Source organism: Echinops telfairi, unplaced genomic scaffold (assembly GCF_000313985.2).
Source record: "Echinops telfairi isolate 266 unplaced genomic scaffold, ASM31398v2 ScPeMD7_7412;HRSCAF=8450, whole genome shotgun sequence".
Taxonomy (NCBI): domain Eukaryota; kingdom Metazoa; phylum Chordata; class Mammalia; order Afrosoricida; family Tenrecidae; genus Echinops; species Echinops telfairi.
Genome location: NW_022111312.1, coordinates 12,005,180 through 12,024,983, shown reverse-complemented (window position 1 = coordinate 12,024,983; position 19,804 = coordinate 12,005,180). Strand labels below are relative to the sequence as shown.

The window sequence follows — 19,804 nt, the reverse complement described above, 5'->3', positions numbered from 1 at the left end:
GCTTTACACAATTAATGTGTGTATGGATTGTGATAACAGTTGTATGAGCCCCTAATAAAATGTTTTAAAAAAAAGAAGAAAGCCTTGTCTTCCTCTTGCAGAGCAGCTGGTAATTTCAAACAGCTGACATTGCAGTTAGCAGCCCAACATGTAACCACGACGCAACCAGGAATCCTAAGATGAACAACAGGCAGGGAAATGAAAAATACCAACTTGCAGCCATCCAAGGCCTCCTTAGGGGTTCTGGGTGGGGGTGGAGGGAGTAGCTGCTTAGTGGGCACAGGGTTATCTTTGGGTAGGAGATGAGAATGTTTTATAACTAGGTAGACGAGGTGGTTGCATACCACCGGGATTGTACTCAAGGCCACTGAGTTGTCCACTTGAGAATGGTTCATGTTACAGACTTTACCTCAAAAAAAGTCTTACTTCTAGAACAAAGGTGAACTTTAGATACTTACTAGTAGATTGGGGACAGGTACAGCTCTGTTGCAGTTGCCATCGAGTTGACTGGGACTCACGGTGACCTCATGCATGTCAGAATCAAGCTATGCTACATAGAATTTTCAATGGCTGATTTTTGAAAAGCCAATAGGCCGGCCTTTCTTTTGAGTTATCTCTAGATAGACCTGAACCTCCAGCCTTCTTTCAGTTTCAGTTAGCGGCCAAGGGCATTCGTCATTTGTACCACCTAGGGGCTCCTGTGCACCTCAGCAATTACCCCTCATACGCCGTTCTCGCCAGAACTATAGTCGGGCCGCACGGTTGTAGAGATGATTAAAGCACGCTCCTAATGCTAACTTTTCCTCCCACCACATTTGACCTTTTGTGTTTAGATTGTGGTTATTAGGTGCTGTCCAGTTAGTTCTGACTCACAGTGAGAGCTCTGAGCTTCCTAAGAACTGACATGGTGAAGACATTAATAATCATTCCCACCTTTGGGCTGTTGAGAATGATGCTATGAATCCGTGCTTACTGGTACCTGTTTCAGCCCCTGCCTTTACATCTTTGGTATATACACCCAGGAATGGAATTGCTGGGACATATGATAATTCTGTTTAACTTGTTGAGGAACAAACAAATGACTGGCTTGTTTTTTAATACAAAGCAATCATGTATTACTGTCCCATGTCTTACGTTAGCATCTATCCATCTACTTGTTATTAATCTATCCATCCATCCATCCATCCATCCATCCATCTACCCATCTACCTACTACCCATCTATCTATAAACTAGTTTGCCTAGGAAGGTTAATGTTAGACAGTAAAAATTTTAATTTCTGCTCTCAAAATTTTTACATATATAGTAGTTCTTAAACTAAGGGCAAGGTCCACTTGGGAAGTGTGTTCAAGGTGCACATTACAGGACCTCATCCGAAAGGGTGGTTTCCCAAAGTTTGGATGCGCCTAGTAATCTGTATTTTCGGTAAAAGTTCCAAGCGATTCTGATGCGGTAGGCCCCTAGCCCATACTGTCAGAACCACGTACAAGGATGCTCTTTGCACCAGAGAAGAGCATGGTGGGGTTTATGTGGGTTAGCCCACTTTCAGTATGCTGTAGATAAACCAAATCATGAAGTATTCACTAAATAAGAGTATTTAACTGTGCATCTTCCTGTAAAGACTAACAAAATTCTATCATGTGTTTTTGGGTGATGGTGGTGTTGGGTGTTGGCAAGGACCTTCTGACTCATAGCAACCCTAGGGGGAGTAGGATTGCCCGATAGGGTTTTCAAGGTTGTGATCTTACAAAAAAAACTTTATTGGCATATAACTCACATATCATACAATTCCATAGTTCAATCATATTAAACGAATGATGCATTCAGCACCACCATCAATTTAGAACACTTTCCTCTTTTTTGTATTGTTGTTAGCTCCCCATCTCCCCACAACTATTAATCCAGTTACTGTCTCTGTAGACCTACCTATCCTGGATTTCATGTAGAGAAAAACATACAAAACAAAATCAAGAAAGAAAGAAACAAACAAAAACCAACAACAATGCAACATGAAACAGAGGAAAACCACAACAGAAAGAAAGCAGAAAATATTAAGAGCTGGAACGAATTTAAAATGGGTCAAAAGGGAAATCAAATGATAAAGTGTTACATTTTAACCTTGCTGCATCTGCCATGACCGACTTTATAATGCTCTCTGTCTGACAGCCAGGCTGTGCACATCTATAGTCACATCCACTATGGTCTGAAGGGACTCACTGGAGGGTATCCATGAGGGGACCCTGCACATGGATTTTGGAGTGCCACTGTCATCTATAACCTTCTGCAAACCAGCTGTTCACAATTTAAGCTCTTTATGGAAGTGGATCACCAGGTCTTTCTCCTATAGGACAACTGGGTGGGTTTGAACAGTAGACCTTTTAGTTAGTGGAGAAGCACTTGCTTGTTGTTAAGCACAACTCCTCATAATGTGATTGATCAGCATCAGTTTCCTATGCTGTGGAAGTCCTATTTTCCCCAAAGTCTCATATAATCTACCGTTTTCCTCTTGGTGAGCTTTTTGATATGGGTATTTTTCCAGTTAGTTATCCTTTAGAGTTTGATACTATATTGTTGGCCAGTGTTTCTTCTGGTACTCATTCTAGGCAATAAATACCTTTAACACTTTGTTCTTAAAGAATATTAACATCCTCACCACCTCAGTTGTCCAGAAAGCTCAGATCTCTCCAGGAGCGGACGTTCTTAGGCTTAATTCAGCGACTCCAAGGACATTGCTAACGTCAGAAAGGCCAGAGCGTACACTGTGTGCTGCTGACTACTGGAGTGGCGGGGAGGGCATCTGGGGATTGCTGATCCTGCCTTCTTTTCTTGTTCATGGCCATATTCAGCAGAACAGCAGGGGACCATCAAAACGTTACCTAAACTAGAAGCTGGTTTCAGGGCCCTGGACAAAGCACCACTGAACCAGAGGAGGCAAAAATCCTTTATGTCTTGATCTCAGCCAGTCTTTTAGTAAAAGGTCTTTGACTCAAATGTCTACAGATGTGAGGCTGGTAACAAAAATATCCATGTGAGCCAGGTCTGAGGCAATAAGGAGTGGTGAGGACAGAGGCAAAGTAGAGGGTATACATCTTTTCTAATGGGACCACCAATATTCAGCGCCACCCAATGCTACCAAGTGGAACAGGGGCCCAGGGTGGTCAAAGAGCTGGATCTTTTTTCTCCCAAGAAAATCAGGAAGTCACTTTTCAAATGCATTATGTGTCGACTTCTAAAACACTATGCAGGTCTATAAAGTGAGCAATACCACCAGAGAGGTACACATTCTCTAGAAGAACAATACTATGAAAGAGGTACATATTCTCTAAAGGAAGAAACTCAAAAGGAGGAAAGGAGAGGAAAGAAGGAAGATTAGAACAGGGAGGAAGTGGGAAGAGCGCTGTTGCATGATGGGGATTGTAGTCCTTGTCACCAAACACATGTGAACCGTTCAATGGAAAACCAATTTGCTCTGTAACCTTTCACCCCAATCACAATAGAAAATTAAAAAAACAAACAAACAAACACTGTGCAGGCCATATGTCGTATGGTTTCTTTTTTATAAGACAACAATAAAAATAGATTAATAGAGAGAGACCAGTGTTCATAAATGGCTCACAGGAAGAGGGGTATGCTTTATAACAGTCTAGACAGTATAGACTTTGGGTGATGGGAAAGATGGCACCGATTGTGGGTGTAGTGAGCAAAGCACAACCAAAGTAAGTAACCATTTGAACGCATATGGAGGGTATAGGCCACTTGGAATGTGGGTAGGTACAGATGCATACATAGGTGAGCACAGATAAAAGGAGTTACCCATAGGTACAAATATGTGGGTGTAAGCACATGTACTCATTGAAGACACAAATGTGGATATTCCTCAGATGTAACTAAATACCTTCTAACACTGCCTTTCTGGGTTTAAAGGCTTCAGACATAGTCTCATGGTACAACTCAGCCATCTGACACATTATAGTTCACAAAGATCAAGGTCGGCATCCTAGTGCAATGAGTAGCATCTGGGGTCTTAAAAGCTTGTTGTCTTCCTACGGTTTTGCTTCTGGTGAGTACAGACCTAATGGTAGGCAGTCCTCCATCTCCCAAAGCACCCACTGAACTTCACACCATATCAGCACCGAAGAAGACAAACCCATCAGCAAGGCACACAAGGGGAAATCCCACTCATTACTACAGGCAACAGGTCTGTATACAAGGGGATGTCCAGCAAAGATAAACAAAAGAAGAGGATCCCTCAAGTCAGAACAGAACTCATTTAACAATAATAGGTGCTTGGAACACAAAAATGAACACAATTCTTAAAAATGAAAAACATAACCATGGAAATTAAGTAGAAAAAACAACAACTGGAAAATATGCGGTAAAACACTTATAACCTTTGAACCCATAATTCCACTTCTTGAAATGCATTCTAAGGAAACACTTGGAATTCAGAGGTATACAGTGCAGAGGTATTGATAATGAAAACCTGAAACCAGCCCAACTGTCTAATAAAAGGAGGATAGGGGTGGAAATTAAAAAGTAAAAGGAGAGTGTGTAGGAAAGTCATGAGTTAGGAGGAAAAGGATGTGAGTGTAGGGATCCGAGGAACTGGGATGGACATGTGGAGTTTCTGTTCTTAGCTGTGACTCTTGGGCAAGTCATTTAACTGCTGTCACCTTCAACCAGGAACACAAATATCTTATCTTTCAGGTTGTAATGAGATTTAGAGTTGAGGGTACAAAGTGTCTGGCATATTCTCTGGCCTTCAAAGACTCTAAATTGCAGCTATTGCTATCATTACAGTTACACAGTAGAGTATTATGCTCATAATGAGATAGTCACAAAGAATTGAGTGACCTGGGGTTTGGAAAACAAAAGCAACACGATATCAAATTGTATGTGTGAGGGCATCTCACCTGAGCCTCAGAAAAGAATTGAGCTAGATGTGAGAAGCAACAAAACCCACATGGAAGCACACCAGCCTGTGTGATTATGAGGTGTCGATGGGATCAGGTATCAAGCATCAAAGACCCAGAACAAAAATAATTATATCGATGTGAATGAGGGGGAGTGTAGAGTGGGGACCCAAAATCCATCTGAAGATAATTGGACATCCCCTCACAGGAGGGTTACAAGGAAGAGATGTTTCAACCAGGGTAAAGTATAGCACCAATGAAACATACAACTTTCCTCTAGTTCTTTAATGCTTCCTCCCCCCACTGTCATGACCCCAATTCTACCTTACAAATCCAGCTAGACCAGAGCATGTACACTGGTACAGATAAGAGCTTGCAACACAGGGAATCCAGGACAGATAAATCCCTCAGGACCAATCATGAGAGTAGCGATACCAGGAGGGTAAGGGGTAAGTAGGATAATGAGAAAGAGGGAACTGATTACAATGATTGACATATAATCCCCTCCCAGGAGACGAACAACAGAAAGGTGGATGAAGGGAGAAGTGGTCAGTGTAAGACACGAAAAAAATAATAATTTATAAATTATCAAGGGTTCATGAGGAAAGGGGGAAGGGCGGGGGATGAGCTAATACCAAGGGCTCAAGTATAAGGTGACCAGATGTGCCAATTTTTGGCGTTTTAAAAAAGTCCCGATTTTTGGAAAGAATGCACGACAAGCTAGGGAACAGTCTATTTGGTCCATATAGACCAAATTTTTAATCAAGAACCACCCTCACCCCCCCCCACCCCCCGTCAATGGTGTCCCACTTTAAATCTGGTCACCTTACTCAAGTAGAAAGAAAATTTTTTGAAAATATTGATGGCAACATATGTACAAATGTGCTTGACACAATGGACGGTAAGAGCCCCCAATGAAATGATAAAAAAAAACAAACAACCAAAAGAATTGCGCTAGATGAAGGGAAAGTCACCAGAGAACAATTATAGATGACTTTTGTCCTCTTTGCTCAATGCCTTTCTGTTTCCCAGAAACAGGTATTTTTGTTTGTTTGTTTAAGGTTTCTCTTTAATAATTAAAAGGGAAAAAAATTCTACAAAAGTTCTATTCACCCACCAGCTAGCTTTTAGAAGAAATGTTTTGTATTCATCTTGTTGCCTTGGGAACCAATGACTAGTCCTACTGATTTTTCTGAAAATGTCATTCAGCTCCATAGGAAGGCCAAGGCCAAGGCCAGCCAGCCATTGGTTGGCCCCTGAGCTGGAGTACTGAGTTACCTGAAGTTGTAGCCCGGATACAGGGACTCCTTGGTGCTTTTGTCGTCAAGGCGACGGAAACTGTACTTTGGTCGGCAGTGATGGAACCACTTGTCCAGGTTGCAGTCCCAATATATCTCAATACCCATGATTCCTCCCTGGGAAAGTCAAACAAGGAACAATCTCTAAACAATCTCTTTTGCGATATGGAGAACCTAGATCTCTGTGTTGAGTTTTCCACCTGCTAGGGAGGATCACAGAAGGAAAGGTTGTCTTTGTCAAAGACAGCTGCTTATTAATGTCTGAAAGCCATAACACAGCTCTATCTCACACAGACATTAGTGTGACCATCACAAACATACCTTCCCTGGCCCTCCACCATATGGAATATATTGCTATTAGAATAATTTTTTTTCTAAAATACACCTCTCGACAAACCACTCCCTTAGTCAAACACCATTAACAGCCCCACACTAGAGATTAACTCTTAACTAGTTAGACTGGAATTCAGACATCAAATGCTGTCTGAAAAACTTCAAAAGAATTTTTTCTTTCAGTACTTTTTCAGAGAAAGCTATGATCCCAAACTGTCTTCATTTCCCCCCGAAACACTTTAAAAAAAATATTGGCCCTTCCCCTTCCCCACTAAGAAATGTTCCTCCCAGCCACCCTTCTAGCTAGGTGCGCTGCATCCTCTGAGTTCCATCTGCAGCCTTAATTCCTTAATTCCTTTGGTGTGGATTAACTCAAATACGGTAAAATTCTAACCCTAGTACTTGTGAAAGTGAACAATAAAGTCTTTGAAAATGTTATCAGTGAAATTAACATGAGGTTATAATGGGGTGGGTTGAATTTTTGTTTTAAAAATCTGGTTCCTTATAAAAGAGAAGAGAATGTATAGGGAAAGGGAGACAGAGGAAGAAAGAGCCATGTGACAATTGGAGGCAGATGTAGCTGCAAGCTGCAAGCCAAAGTAGAGCAAGCATTGCTAGGAGCTACCTACCAGAAGCTAGGAGAGAGGCATGGAGCAGTCTCTCCCAGACTCTCTAAAGCAGCAGTTTTCTACCTTCCTAATGCTGTGACCCTTTCATACAGTTCCTCATGTTGTGGTGACCCCCCAACCATAACATTATTTTCCTTGCTACTTCATCAGTGTGATTTTGCTACTGTTATGAATCGGGCGACCCCTGTGAAAGGGTCATTTGACCCCCAAAGAGGTCGTGACCCACAGGTTGAGAACCGCTGCTTTAAAGGAATCCACACGACTAATCTACATTTGAACTTGCAGCCTTCAGAATCATGTGACAAAACATTTCTGTTTTTGTAAACCATCCAGGAGTGTTTTTATAGAATCCCTAGAAAATGTAACACCAACTATGTCACTCATAGGGATGTGGTGGGATTCTATGAGGTCATGCAAGTGAAGCCGCTGGCACCGCACATGAATTTTCTAGCTGTTGATTATTATGAGCCATATTATTCGGACCCAGTGATCCTGCCTCATGGCCGTTTGACATCCTCTATCCCTGTGCTGCACTGAATTACTTAACACTGCTTTTCTAGTAAGACTATTTGTAACTCCACCAAATGACTAGATGGGAGTAAATGAGGTGCTTGTGGCCCACCAAGGGGATTGGATAGCCCGCTAATAATATAAATACCCTTGTGACGGTGAGACTATGCAAATAAGGCATATGGAACTCTATCAAGGGGATTTATCAATTTTGTCATTCTGCTAAATTTAAAGAAGCCATTCTAAAGGTTAGAAAGTAGGGTCCCAGAGGTAAAAAGAGGAGCAGAGTGTGACCTCTGGAATTGGGATCTCTGTGCTGAGAAAGTCCTTGACCCAGGAAACATAGCAAGAGAGATCTAAACCCGAGACAGTGAGAAGCAGTGGCAGAGAAAGGGCAGCAACAGCCAGGAGACCAGCAGGAGATGGCACAGTGGGCTTCCCAGCCCACAGAGCAAGAAAGCTGAGTGCCTATGGGCAGGTGGAATGAGGGGCTTCCAGGCCCTTGTCATAGGAGTTCAACTTGCTGGCTACAGTTAGAGCTGAATGCTTTCAGGCTGAGGCTTATTGGGCACTTACAGACAGAGCTAAAAGAGCTTGCCTGGGCAGAGCAGAGGCCAGGCCAAAGACCCAAGAAGCAGAAAGAGACTTACCTGGAGGCATAGTTAAGAAGAGGTTGTCCTGACTGGAGAAGGGTATCCTGAGCGCTCCTGAACCTGAATTGTAACTTGTTACTTCCCTAAAAAAACTAATATCTGTGGGTATGGTCTGTGAGTTCTGTGTGGCCATAGCAATGAATTATCAACCTAGCAGAGAAGTAGAGGGCCTTGGTAAGGAAAGTTGGTGTCAGAGTTGGTAAAAGATTAGAGAATGGAGGCATGTCTCACCTCTACTTCACAGGAATGAGCCTTGGGCTATTGATGCAGATCATTATTCCCTCTCCCTCTCTAGGGATTAGAGGAGGTCAGACATATACCACCAAGATGTTTTGCAACCCCCTATCCCGAGACCCCACCACTCAAAAGCACCACCAACCTTAATTGCCACGTCTGTAAAATTCTCTCCTGTTTCTTGGAAGATATCTCCTAGTCGGAAAATGGGACACTGTGGATTCTGCATCTTGTGAAAGGTGCAAGAGATGTTGAAACCTGGTAAGATGTTTCTCCTGTGCATAATTAAGAAAAATCAGACCTCTCTACTGAAACATGAAATCCATCTCTTTCATAGAAGTGAGCCAGTGTAGAAATTGGGCAACAGAAGCCTCCTGGGATTCACACCCCTGTACTTACCCTTCCCACATTATTCCCAGGTTGATCTGTGTGACCAGTAATATATTGCAGAAGTGATGGTCTGTTATTTCTGGGACTAGGTTGTAAAAGATCAGCTCCTCTTTCAAAGGCCAGGCTCACTGGCCTGATCGAGACTAGAGGAACCCCCAAAATTATTGCCCCAAGAGCATCTTTAAACTTTGAACTAACCCCCCCGGACACAATAAGATATTAAAAGGAGACTATGGTTTGGGTAGTGTTGGGTGTGCTATTGCTTGCTTGTGCTCTATCTCTACTGAATGACTTCCTCTGAGGGAAGCTAGCAGCCATGTCGTGAGGATGCTCAGGTGCCCCTGAGAGAGGTCTCTGTGGTGAAGAATTGAGCCCTGCTGCCAACAAACACGTGCGGGAGCTTGGAAGAAGATCCTTCGGCCCCATTCAAGCCTGGAGATGATGGGAGCCCTGGGTGACAGCTTGACTGACACCTGAAAGACCTGAGTCAGAATCACCCAGTGAGGACATTCTCAGATTTCTGACCCACAAACCCTGTGAGATAATAGGTATTTGTTGTTTTAAGCTCTTAAGTTTTTCTGTGATTTGTTATACAGCAGTACATGACTAATACAGTCAGGCCTGCTGGACACTTACGTGGTGTAATTGTGGCCAGGGAAGTCGATGTTATTTTTGATGAGCACAGTGAAGTTCTCGGCACTGTTCAGGAGGGCAGGCCTGGAAAGAGGGAGGAAGATGGGGAGCGAGAGAGTCTGTCAGCTTATGGGGCCAGGGGCTTCTGCTTTCTCACTTTGGTCCTGGGGATGCAGGAAGAGAAGGATCTATACAACCTAATGAGCAAAACCCTAAACATTTTGCAGAACACCTCTCTAGCTTGCCCAGGAAGATTCTCTCCCTCCTGGGAGAACTGACTAAGCCATCTCTTACCCTCCGACATAACGGTACATTTGTGTTTTGTGTGGTGGCGTGCTGGTCAGGGTTTCATAACCAGATCTTCATGGGAAAAAAGCACACAAAGCCCTGGTTCATAGCATTTGCTAATTACCATAATGTAAATCGTCCCAGTGTGACTGATGTCAGGCTACCAACTGGATTCTACTGAGCTCAGAGCTGGAAAGGGATAGATGCAATCGGCTTAGAATGGAACAAGCCTGCTTCTTCCTGCACACCACGTTCATGGCTTTCCCCAAAAGACTGGAATGGCTGCAGTACCGCACAATAATCTTTTACCTTGGCATCTCCAACTGTTTGCAAAGGGCCATATAACACACAGGGTGACTAAGTCACCATGTTATTGTGTGTGCCTTGAGTCAACTCCGACTCATAGCGGATCGTATAGGGCAGAGTAGAACTGCCTCGTAGGGTTTCCAAATCTGTGACATTTACAGGAGCTGGTCACCATGTCTTTTCTCCCACAGAATGGCAGGTGGATTTGAACTACCAACCTTTTGGTTAGCAGCCAAGTACTTAACTGTTGCTCCACGAAGACTCCTTATGGAGTTGACTAAACCAGTCTTTCTGTGGAGGTTCTGAGTGGTATGAAATCCCCCATGAGTTAAAAACAGAAAACCAACAATCACCAAGCAAGGCAAATTCTAGATTACAGGAAGATTCGGCCACTGGCCAACCATCTCTCATCCATTTGTTCCTTCGCCACATACTGGGGTCAGTAATGGGCACTGGGGATCTAGTGATGAACAAGACAGCCAGGGCTTCTGTCCTTAAGAGTTGGTAATCTATTTAATTAAGTTACATTTAAAATTCCATTTCCCAGTTGCAGTGGTCACATGACAAGTGCTTGGTTATATGCAGCTAGAGGGTACCATATGGCACTGTTTAGGTCCAGACTGCTTCTATCCACTGAACAGTGCTGATCTACAACCATCACACTTCCAGGACTGTGTGTGTGTAGTGTATGTGCGTGTCTGTGTCTCTGTGGTTGAGTACCATGAGCCAGGCACTGGGCTTACTTTGCAAACACTGTACAATCCTCACAGTAGGCCAGTGAGGTAGGTGTAATTATTATCATCATTGGCTAATGAGGAAACTGAAGCTCAGAGAGGTTCAGTCACTTGCCCAAAGTCACACGGAAAGAATGTGTTCCAGCCAGGATTTGTGCCCAAGTCCCTCTACCTCTGCTGAAAGACATCAACCCTGTGGTTTCTGAGAGAGTTGCTGCCCGTGGGGACTCAGAGTAGCAGCTAGGTACTAGCCAGTATAGAATTATCTTGATGTTTTCACCCCCAGCATGGCCCTACCAGAGACCACCAGCTTTGTGCCAAGCAGCGCACCTGGCTCAGGGTCAACAAGCTAGGAAGATGCAGAACTTTGCAGCCCCTGGCAAGAACTTGTGCTGAGGGCCCACCATATCTCTCCCTACCATTCCACTCACCGGGGCGCTTCTTCCACTGCCTCGATGGGGCACCAGGCGGAGACTTCACAGGTCTTCTGGTTCCCTTTATACTGTACACACCTTCCAGTCTGGACCCCTGCGGGGATCAAGGGCAGATGGAGCCACCAGTGTGGAAGGACCACAGAGAAGAAATTCCCCAGGAGGCAAGTCATTGGCTCAAACTAAGCAAGACTACTTAAGCTTTTCAAGGCAAGCCGGTTGGTTCTGTTCCCCATGAAACTGCATCCGAACCACAAATGCAAATGAAGACAATCAAACAGGCCGAACAACAGTAAGATCTTAAAAAAGAAATAAATAAGAGTAAAGAGAGCCAAAAGAATTGAAAGCACGGACTCAATCCGGTACTTGTGCGCCGTGGTTCAGTCATGGATTCCGTCACGAAGTTGAAGGCAGTTCTGACTCATGCCATGACACGGATGACCCCTCGGAGCAGTACCCCAAGTGACATACACAGATAGGAAAAGTCCTCGGCTGTACGATTTCATTGGTATGAATCATCTAAACTGGACAGTCACAGTGACAGAAGTTAGACGAGTGGCTGGGGGTCCAGGAGGAGGTAGGGGTAGAGTTCTGTTTGGGGTGATGTAACCATTGTGAAACTAAATAGTCGCAATGACTGCCTAACATGGTGAGGGTACACAGTGTTACTTAAGCATGGTTCAAAGAGCCCCGATGGCAGTGGTTAAGTGCTGGCCTACTAGCCACAAGGTGTGCGGTTTGAATGCACCAACCTCTCCGTGGGAGAAGGATGTTGCAGCCTAGAGATTTAAAACCATGGAAACTCGATGGAGCCCTTCTACTCTGTTCTGTAGAGTACTTAAAGGGCCTTGGTGGCCGTATGGGTTAGGCATTGAGTCGCAAACCACAAAGTCGACAGCTCGGACTCACCAGCCCCTCCCCAGGAGAAAGAAGAAGCTGCTGATTGCCATAAACCAGTGGTTCTCAACCTTCCTAATGCTGTGACGTTTTAACACAGTTCCTCATGTTGTGGTGACCCCGCACATAAATTATTTCCATTGCTGCTTCATCACTGTCATTTTGCTACTGTTAAAGGATCGGGCGACCCCTGTGAAAAGGTCATTTGACTCCCAAAGGGGTTATGACCCACAGGTTGAGAACCACTGCGGCATAAACCCTATATAGATAAGATGACTGTGCTGTGTGTGACCTCCTCCCTGGGGGACAGACAACCGAAAAGTGGGTGAAGGGAGACGTCGGACAGGGCAAGATATGACAAAATACCCATTTATAAACTATCAAGGGCTCATGAGGGAGGGGGGAGCGGGGAGGGAGGGGAAAATGAGGACCTAATGTTGGGGGTTTGAGTGGAGAGAAAATGTTTTGAGAAACGATGTACAAATGCGCTTTACACAATTGATGTGTGTATGGATTGGGATGACAGTTGTATAAGCCCCTAATAAAATGTTAAAAAAAAAAAAAAAAAAAGATAAGATGACTGTGAGCACAAGTGACCCGATGGCAGTGGGTTTGGGTTTGGGGAATATGGTTAAAGTGGCACTTTTTATGTTATATATTTTGCTACCATAAAAATTTCCTGAAAATTAGGGACAGTACAGAATGATCATGGATTTTGTTTATTATTTTTGCTTTTGCTTTTAAGTTTATGATTATTTTTCATAAGAAAAGGTGTGGGAGAGGAGAGCTGTATCATTTTGTTTGGTTTAGAGACTGAGTGCCACTGGCATCCATGGCCCCTCCAGATTGTGCTAGGCCACAGAACAAACAGGGTGGCGCTTTCCAGAGCCTCAGCGGCACTAACAGATCTCAGGAGGCCATGTTAATGAAAGAGGAGATCATGTCAAAATGACACGGGTGAGTCAAAAAGTATTGCCACTGGGGGGAGGGCGTCCAATCCACACCTGAATAGGTTTATTCCAAACAAAACGTGTTTCAACATGAGTCAGACAAGTTTCTCAGACTTAGACATTTGTCTTTGTCTCCGTAGGGGGCTTTCAAAAATAGGTCCAATTAGAACAGTAGCATCCGAGGGGGGTCTTCAAGGCAGAGAAGTCAGCTCAGAAGGTCATGGTGACTGTTTTGGGGGGGAATCCTAAGGGGTCATCTTGATAGATTTTTTTTGAAGGACCCAGGGTGATCCCAGAGGCTTATTAGGGAGTTTTAAGAAAACAGGAGCTGCGCTGGTGAGGAAAAGCATTGAGGAAGTTTCTTCTATCATGACAGTGCTCCTACTCATTCTTCAAAGGTAGCAAGGCTTGTCCGTGAGCGTTTCTATGGGAAACCTGACCCCATTCACCCTACAGCCCTGATATTGCCCCTTCAGACCTTTTTTTTTTTGTTTCCCAACTCAAAGGACATTTCAAAGGAACACCATTTAAGTTCCACGAAGATGTCCAAGCTGCTTTTTTGATGTGGTGTCCATCAGCGAGTGCAGACTTCTTCACGGGAGGATAAGAAATGGCAACGCTGCCTTCAGAAAGGTACAAGGGGGGCTTCAGAAGGTCTATCGGGAAATGATACTATCTTTTCATTCTAGCTTTGTTTGTTTGTTTGTTTGTTTTTTGGTGAAACTTTATTTAAAGTCTCCTCGTGTAGACCTAGATGGAGGATATGCTGAGAAACAATAGCCTCACATGTTTATATTTTGTTGAGTAAAGGTGTTTATTATTTTTGTAGCAGTACTTTTTGACTGTGCCTTGTAGTTCTACATCATATCAAGCACATGTACTTTGTGGGACAGAGTGAAAATCTTCGCATGTAAGTTCAAATAAGAGACACAAAATGGAAATTCCGCAATTACTGTGGAATTGTGCTTTGAGGAGTACTGGAGACACACGTTCACATTCCCCAACCTTTGGCGGTTGCTTGAAACAGTCTAGAGGCACCAGACGGGGCCATGGGCCAGCTGATGCCTTTACCAGTTAGAACTTTGAGCCTACTAACTCTGCTTGGCCCTCAAGAGCCCCCCATCCTGCAGAACTATAGTCAAGTTCATGGTCAGGAGATGGTCCCACAAGGGGCAGAGCCACGGCACATGCCAGCTTCCTCTTCCCTATGGCAGGAGGAGGCTGAGATCCAGATGACTGTAGTGAGGAAGCTATTGAAAATGTCACCACAATGCCAATCGTCCCACCCTGGGGACTCAAGATGTACCTTTGCTTTGCGGGTCCATCCATCCCTTCTTACAGCCCCGGTCAGTGGAACAGAGTGTCCTGGGAGTGGGGTACTGCAAGAAAGACAAGGGAGTCCAGGGTAAGCAAAGGCAACAAGAAGACTCTCGCAGGCAGAGGGCTGTGTCCATGTAGGAACCCGAACAGTGTTCACAGAGGCACAGCTCACAAGAGCCAACACGCAGACACAATGCCATGTGCGTCAGCAGATGAGCCAATAAATAAGACAGGGTCTGTGCACACAGTGGAATATCACTCAGCCAGAAAGAGCGAAGGCCTGGTGCACATGACATATGGATCTACCTTGAAAACCTATGCTAAGTGAAAAATAACAGTCCCCAAAGGCCGCATATTACCGTAGGATTCCGTGTCCATTTATATGAGACAAGTCCATAGAGAAAGTAGATTCACCTTTCCTGGGGCTGAAGGAGAGGGCATGGGTGCTGGGTGTCTTCTTGGGGCAATGAACATGCTCTGGAATTAAAAAGCTGTGATAGTGGCACTCAGCTCTGTGAATTTATTAAAAACCAGTGTATTGTATACATCGAAGTGGTGGATTTTATGGTATGTGCATTAAGTCTCAAATCATCAGATTAAAGAAACATTTCTGAAGTGGCTATCAGGGCACCTACAGACCACTTTCAGGATTGTTCTTGAGTTGGCGAGCAGGTGGCCCAGCCTCATGGCTGCAGTGACACAGACGGGGCCAGGACTCAGCCAGAAATGAAGGGGGTGGTTGGCAGCCTGTACTCGTTCCCAGCTGAGGGAAGTGAGGGCAGCTGGCTCTCAGGCCGCAGGGCAGAGCAAGGGAGAGAGAACCAGGAGAGCTTGGTTTGTGCATCTGTTTTCTCATGATCAGCTGAATGACCAATCTTGGGGAAACCTGAAGAGGCACAGGTGCTAAAAGCAGCCTGGGCTCACCACCCTCTCTGGAGGGGACCATCCAGGTCGTGGACTCGGGCCCACCTAGGCTTGGTGACAACAGCACTATTCTCTAGCTCAGTGGCCTTGGCCCAGTCACTTCCCCTCTCTGAGCTTCAGTCTTCTCTGTGAAAGGGGAGTGAACAGGTTTGCTTAGGAATGAAGGTTAAGCGAGTTATGGAGGTAGGGTTTGGCACAGAGTACCCGCTCACAGAGGGGCCGGGGTGGTTCAGTGGTGGAATTCTCCCCTTCCACACAGGAGACCCAGGTTGGATTCCCAACCAGTGCGCCTCATCTGCAGTCTACCACCTATCTGTCAGTGGAGGTTTGTGTGTTGCTAGAATGCCGAACAGGTTTCAGTGGGACTCCTAGATTAAGTCTAGGAAGAAAGGTCTGACTATCTATTTCTGCAAACCAGCCAATGAAAACCCTAGGATCACAACAGAATATTGTCTAATACAGTGCTGGAAGGCGGGGCCCCTGGATTAGAAGGCACAACAGTGAATGCAAACAGACTAGTGATCATGAAGACAGTGCAGGACAAGGCAGCTTTTCATTCTGTTATAAAGATGGCAACTAACAACCACTCAGTGTGAGCGCAGGTTCACTCATTAAATGTGCAAAGACACTACTTCCAAACAGGGTCAGTCACAGGGGCAGGGGATGGCTAGGATGACTGTCTTTTTGGGGGGGGACACAAATTAATTCCTACCACCTATGTAGTCACTAGCTACCATCTTAAAAGTGAGCAGGACTGTGAAGGGACTCAGATTCACACACATTTTGATGGGGAAGAATGTTCTAGAAGGAGAGGATCAAAACCAAACTTGAGTTGCTTTGCACAGCTTCCCCAGACTGGTCCCAAGGTCGTGGTTGGAAACACCGTGAATGAGGACTTCAGCCTCCTAACCCTGGCCTGCCCCCAGCAAGCTGTATGCCCTTTGGGGAAATCACTTAACCTCTCTGAGCCTGTGTTCCAACCTGTAAAACGGGGCTGTAAATACTGCTCTCCTGCTAATGTTGTTAGGCTCCAATGAACTATGCAACCCCACAAACACCCAAGATCACTGCTGTCATGAGCCACTGCATACCCGGTAAGAGGTGGAAGGAGCAGGAGTCAAGCTGGAGACCCAGGGGCCAGCCAGAACCTGGCAGCAGAGCATTGCTGCATCCTCTCCTTCATCCCCGCAGCCCAGGGCCAGCCCCCTCCTGTATCCCTTGGGCCCCAGTTTCCACATCCTCTGCCCCCAGGAACTCTCATCACCTTCCCAACCACTCCCTGTCCCCTCCTTACCTCAGGACAGACCCCCTGAACTTGGTCTTCTGTCTTGAGAAAGTTTGTCATCACAAAGAAGGAGTTTCCCTAAGGAGAAGCAGAGAATGAGGCGGAACATTTGAGGCCTTTATAACACAACTGTCTGATCATAATCACCCAAGGGGCAACCTTCCCCCCTGCTAATCTTCAGTTTAGAAAGCCTAGTCTAGGAACCCCTGGAGATGGAGGGAGAGCAGGGAAACAGTCTGATTGAGTATTCCGTTTCCATGCAGCTCAGAAGCAACTTTTTCACTTTTTTTTTTTTGACACTGTAAAATCCCATTAAATCGAAACTCCAAGGACCTGGGGAGATGGAGGTGTGGGAGCGTGGGCTGCATTGGAGCACTGTTCTGATTACCCAGGAATTTAATTGAAGGGCAATAGAGCTTCCCACCACCTGGGGAACCAATGGAGATGTTCTGGCTGATGGTGAGAAACCACCACAGCAGCTCGGATGCGGAGGCCCTGCAAAACCTCCCAGCTCCCCGAGCTGCCAGCTGCCCTTTGGTTTCCCCCTCCACCCAGTCTGAACTTTTCTGTCCTTAAACACTGCCCCCTCCCAGTGCCAAGCGTTTGATCATTCTACTTTCGTTTTCCTCTTCTTTTAAATTCAGACCTTCTCTGCCATCAACCCCTGTGCTCTCTTTGTCATCCGCCTCCTCTCTTTGTGCACAAGGCTTGACGTGGTCTCAAGGAAGGCTTGTGCGTTGATAAAACGCTGCACACACAAGAGGGAAAGTTTTCTTCCCTTCTGGCCAGACCTGGCTGCCTTGGTGCCCTGCTTCTAAAAAGCCATGCAGAAACTGAGTGCCAGTGAATCAAACCACGCCTGTGAGGCCGGATGCGCTGCTATTTTGAGAAACCCTGGAGGATTTGATAAAGCAGCGGATGCATCATCCCCTCTCTGAGCTGCTGGGTCTGACCCCGTTTTGCCATTTGAGGTTTTCTCAGCTGGGATCCCCATAGGACGGCTTTAAGTAGGGCCAACCATCACTCCTTCCAGGAGGGAGGGAGGGTCCAGGGTGGGGCCGAGTGGGACAAGGGCTCACCTGCAAAGGGAATGTGTAATCTGCAGTGTCCAAGACCTTCCACGCCACCTTCTTCTCTGCGTTCTCCACAGTTTCTTGCATCACCTTGGCTATCCCCTTCACCTTGGTGTGCACGGAGCTGATCAGAGGCTCCTTCTGTTGGTACAGCTTGTCACTCACCAGAGCAAAGCTAAAATGGCACATGCAGAATCAGCACCAACGGACTCATGGAGGGAGGGACAGTGCAGGGGTGCTTGGGGACAGGTTTTGTAGGCTGCCCCCTGTCAAGTCCTAGCTCTGCTGGTTGGGATTGGGCAGGTGATTTAACTTCTCTCTGATGCCCTTTCCTGAGCTGTAAAATGGCACTGTCATGCCCACCCCATGAGGTGCAGTGAGGGTTAAATGAAGTGAGCAAACTCCTGAGCCCACAGTCTGGCACATAATAAGTGCTCAGCACATGGGAACTATTGCCCCCAATAGTTTTGCCACCTTTTATATTGCCTAATGGGGACCCTAATTCATAAGACATCTTTTTCAGATCAATGTCCAGCCCTGAGTTTATTAGCCAGCTTTTTCCTGGGGCTCAGCAACACAACAGCAAGGTCCTAAGGCATGCCCAGTGAATCTGCCACCTGTTTCTCAGACACACCCACCTAGTTTAAAAATAGTATTGATAACAGCAGCTATTATGGATGGAGGCCTTACATAATAGCTGTCAGAGCCCTGGTGGCAAAGTGGTTTTTGCAATGGGCTGCTAAACACAAGGCTAGTCATTCTAAACCAGCAGCTGCTCCACCAAAGAGATGTTGCACCTACTAGTTAGATTAGCTGCTCAAACCCACCTGGAGACACTTTGGGCCACAGACCTGAGGATCTGCGCCTGAGAGGTCGCAGCCTTGAAAATCCTATGGATCTGTTTTGCTGGACACTGACAGGGCCTGCAGGAGAGGCAATCGGCTCCATGGCCACTAACAACTACAACACTGTGCACCAAGGGCTTTACCCAGCTTGCTTTCTTTCCTCCTCACTCTTGGGCAGGTGAGGGAGGGAGTGGGCTGAGAGAGGTGAAGGATCTTGGCTGAGGTCACACCGATAGAACTGAGGTTCAAAATCATACCGCTTTGCCCCCCCAAAACGGGCCTCTGAGCCACTGTGCCTCCCTTGTTCCTGTATGCCACGGCTCTGCCTCTGGTGTCCTAAATGTTGGCCCGTTCGCCAGCTGTGAATACTTCCTCTACCTTATAAATACAAACGATCAAGATGAGGGGGGCCATGAAGGAGAACATTCCAACACAGAAAATGAAAACATGTGAGATTCCTTCCTTTTGTTTGTTTCCCCGTCTCCCATTACCCTGAACAATTAAAAGTGGGTTCATTGCAAATGCTTTGTTTACTCCTGCAGTATACTTTTATTTAGTCCCTTCTTAGCCCAGCTCCGGAGTGGTGGGAGGAAGTAAAAGCCCATGCTGCCTTCTCTCAGCTGACCTTGAAAACCAAGACAGGTAGGCCAAGACTTGATAACTTGGTAGGCTCAGTCTGGGAGTTTCCAAAATGGTAGCTCTCCTACACCAATGTTCGTGGCAGCACTAGGCACAGTAGCCAAACAGTGGACACAGCCCGAGGGTTCGTCAACAGGTGAGTGGAGGAACACAAGGTGGTCTGTCCAGGCAGGGATCCATCATTCAGCCCGAGAGAAGAGTGAAGTTCTGATCCATCTTGCACCGCAGCATAGATGAGCCGCGAAAGATTGTGCTGAGTCAAAGACTCTAGACACAGAAGGTCCAGTATTCCTGATTTTATGATAAAGGTTTTACTCTTCTTTTTCCACAAAATATCCAGGATAGGCAAATCCATAGACAGACAGCAGATTGCTGGCTGCTGGTGGCTGGGAGCAGGGGAGAACGGGAGTGCCAGACTAAGGGGCCTGTCTTGGTGTGATGGCAATGTTATAGAATGAGGTAAAGGTAGTGGGTACACAACAGTGTGAGTGTGTTCAGTGCCATAGAATTTTTTTTTTTT

At 45.7% G+C, this 19,804-nt stretch overlaps 1 protein-coding gene across 2 annotated transcripts in view; it reads right to left on the bottom strand.

Annotated features, from left to right (window-relative positions):
• Window positions 1-19,804, bottom strand: part of P2RX7 (purinergic receptor P2X 7) — a 59,386-nt gene that overhangs the window by 25,055 nt on the left and 14,527 nt on the right. For both annotated transcript variants that reach the window (XM_045296784.1, XM_004709587.2), the window contains exons 2-8: window positions 17,807-17,975; window positions 16,737-16,805; window positions 14,505-14,577; window positions 11,352-11,448; window positions 9,596-9,676; window positions 8,715-8,844; window positions 6,191-6,327 (exon numbers count right to left, since the gene is read on the bottom strand). In XM_045296784.1, the coding sequence (XP_045152719.1) occupies window positions 6,191-6,327; window positions 8,715-8,844; window positions 9,596-9,676; window positions 11,352-11,448; window positions 14,505-14,577; window positions 16,737-16,805; window positions 17,807-17,975 (756 nt within the window). The remainder of the gene's footprint in view (window positions 1-6,190; window positions 6,328-8,714; window positions 8,845-9,595; window positions 9,677-11,351; window positions 11,449-14,504; window positions 14,578-16,736; window positions 16,806-17,806; window positions 17,976-19,804) is intronic.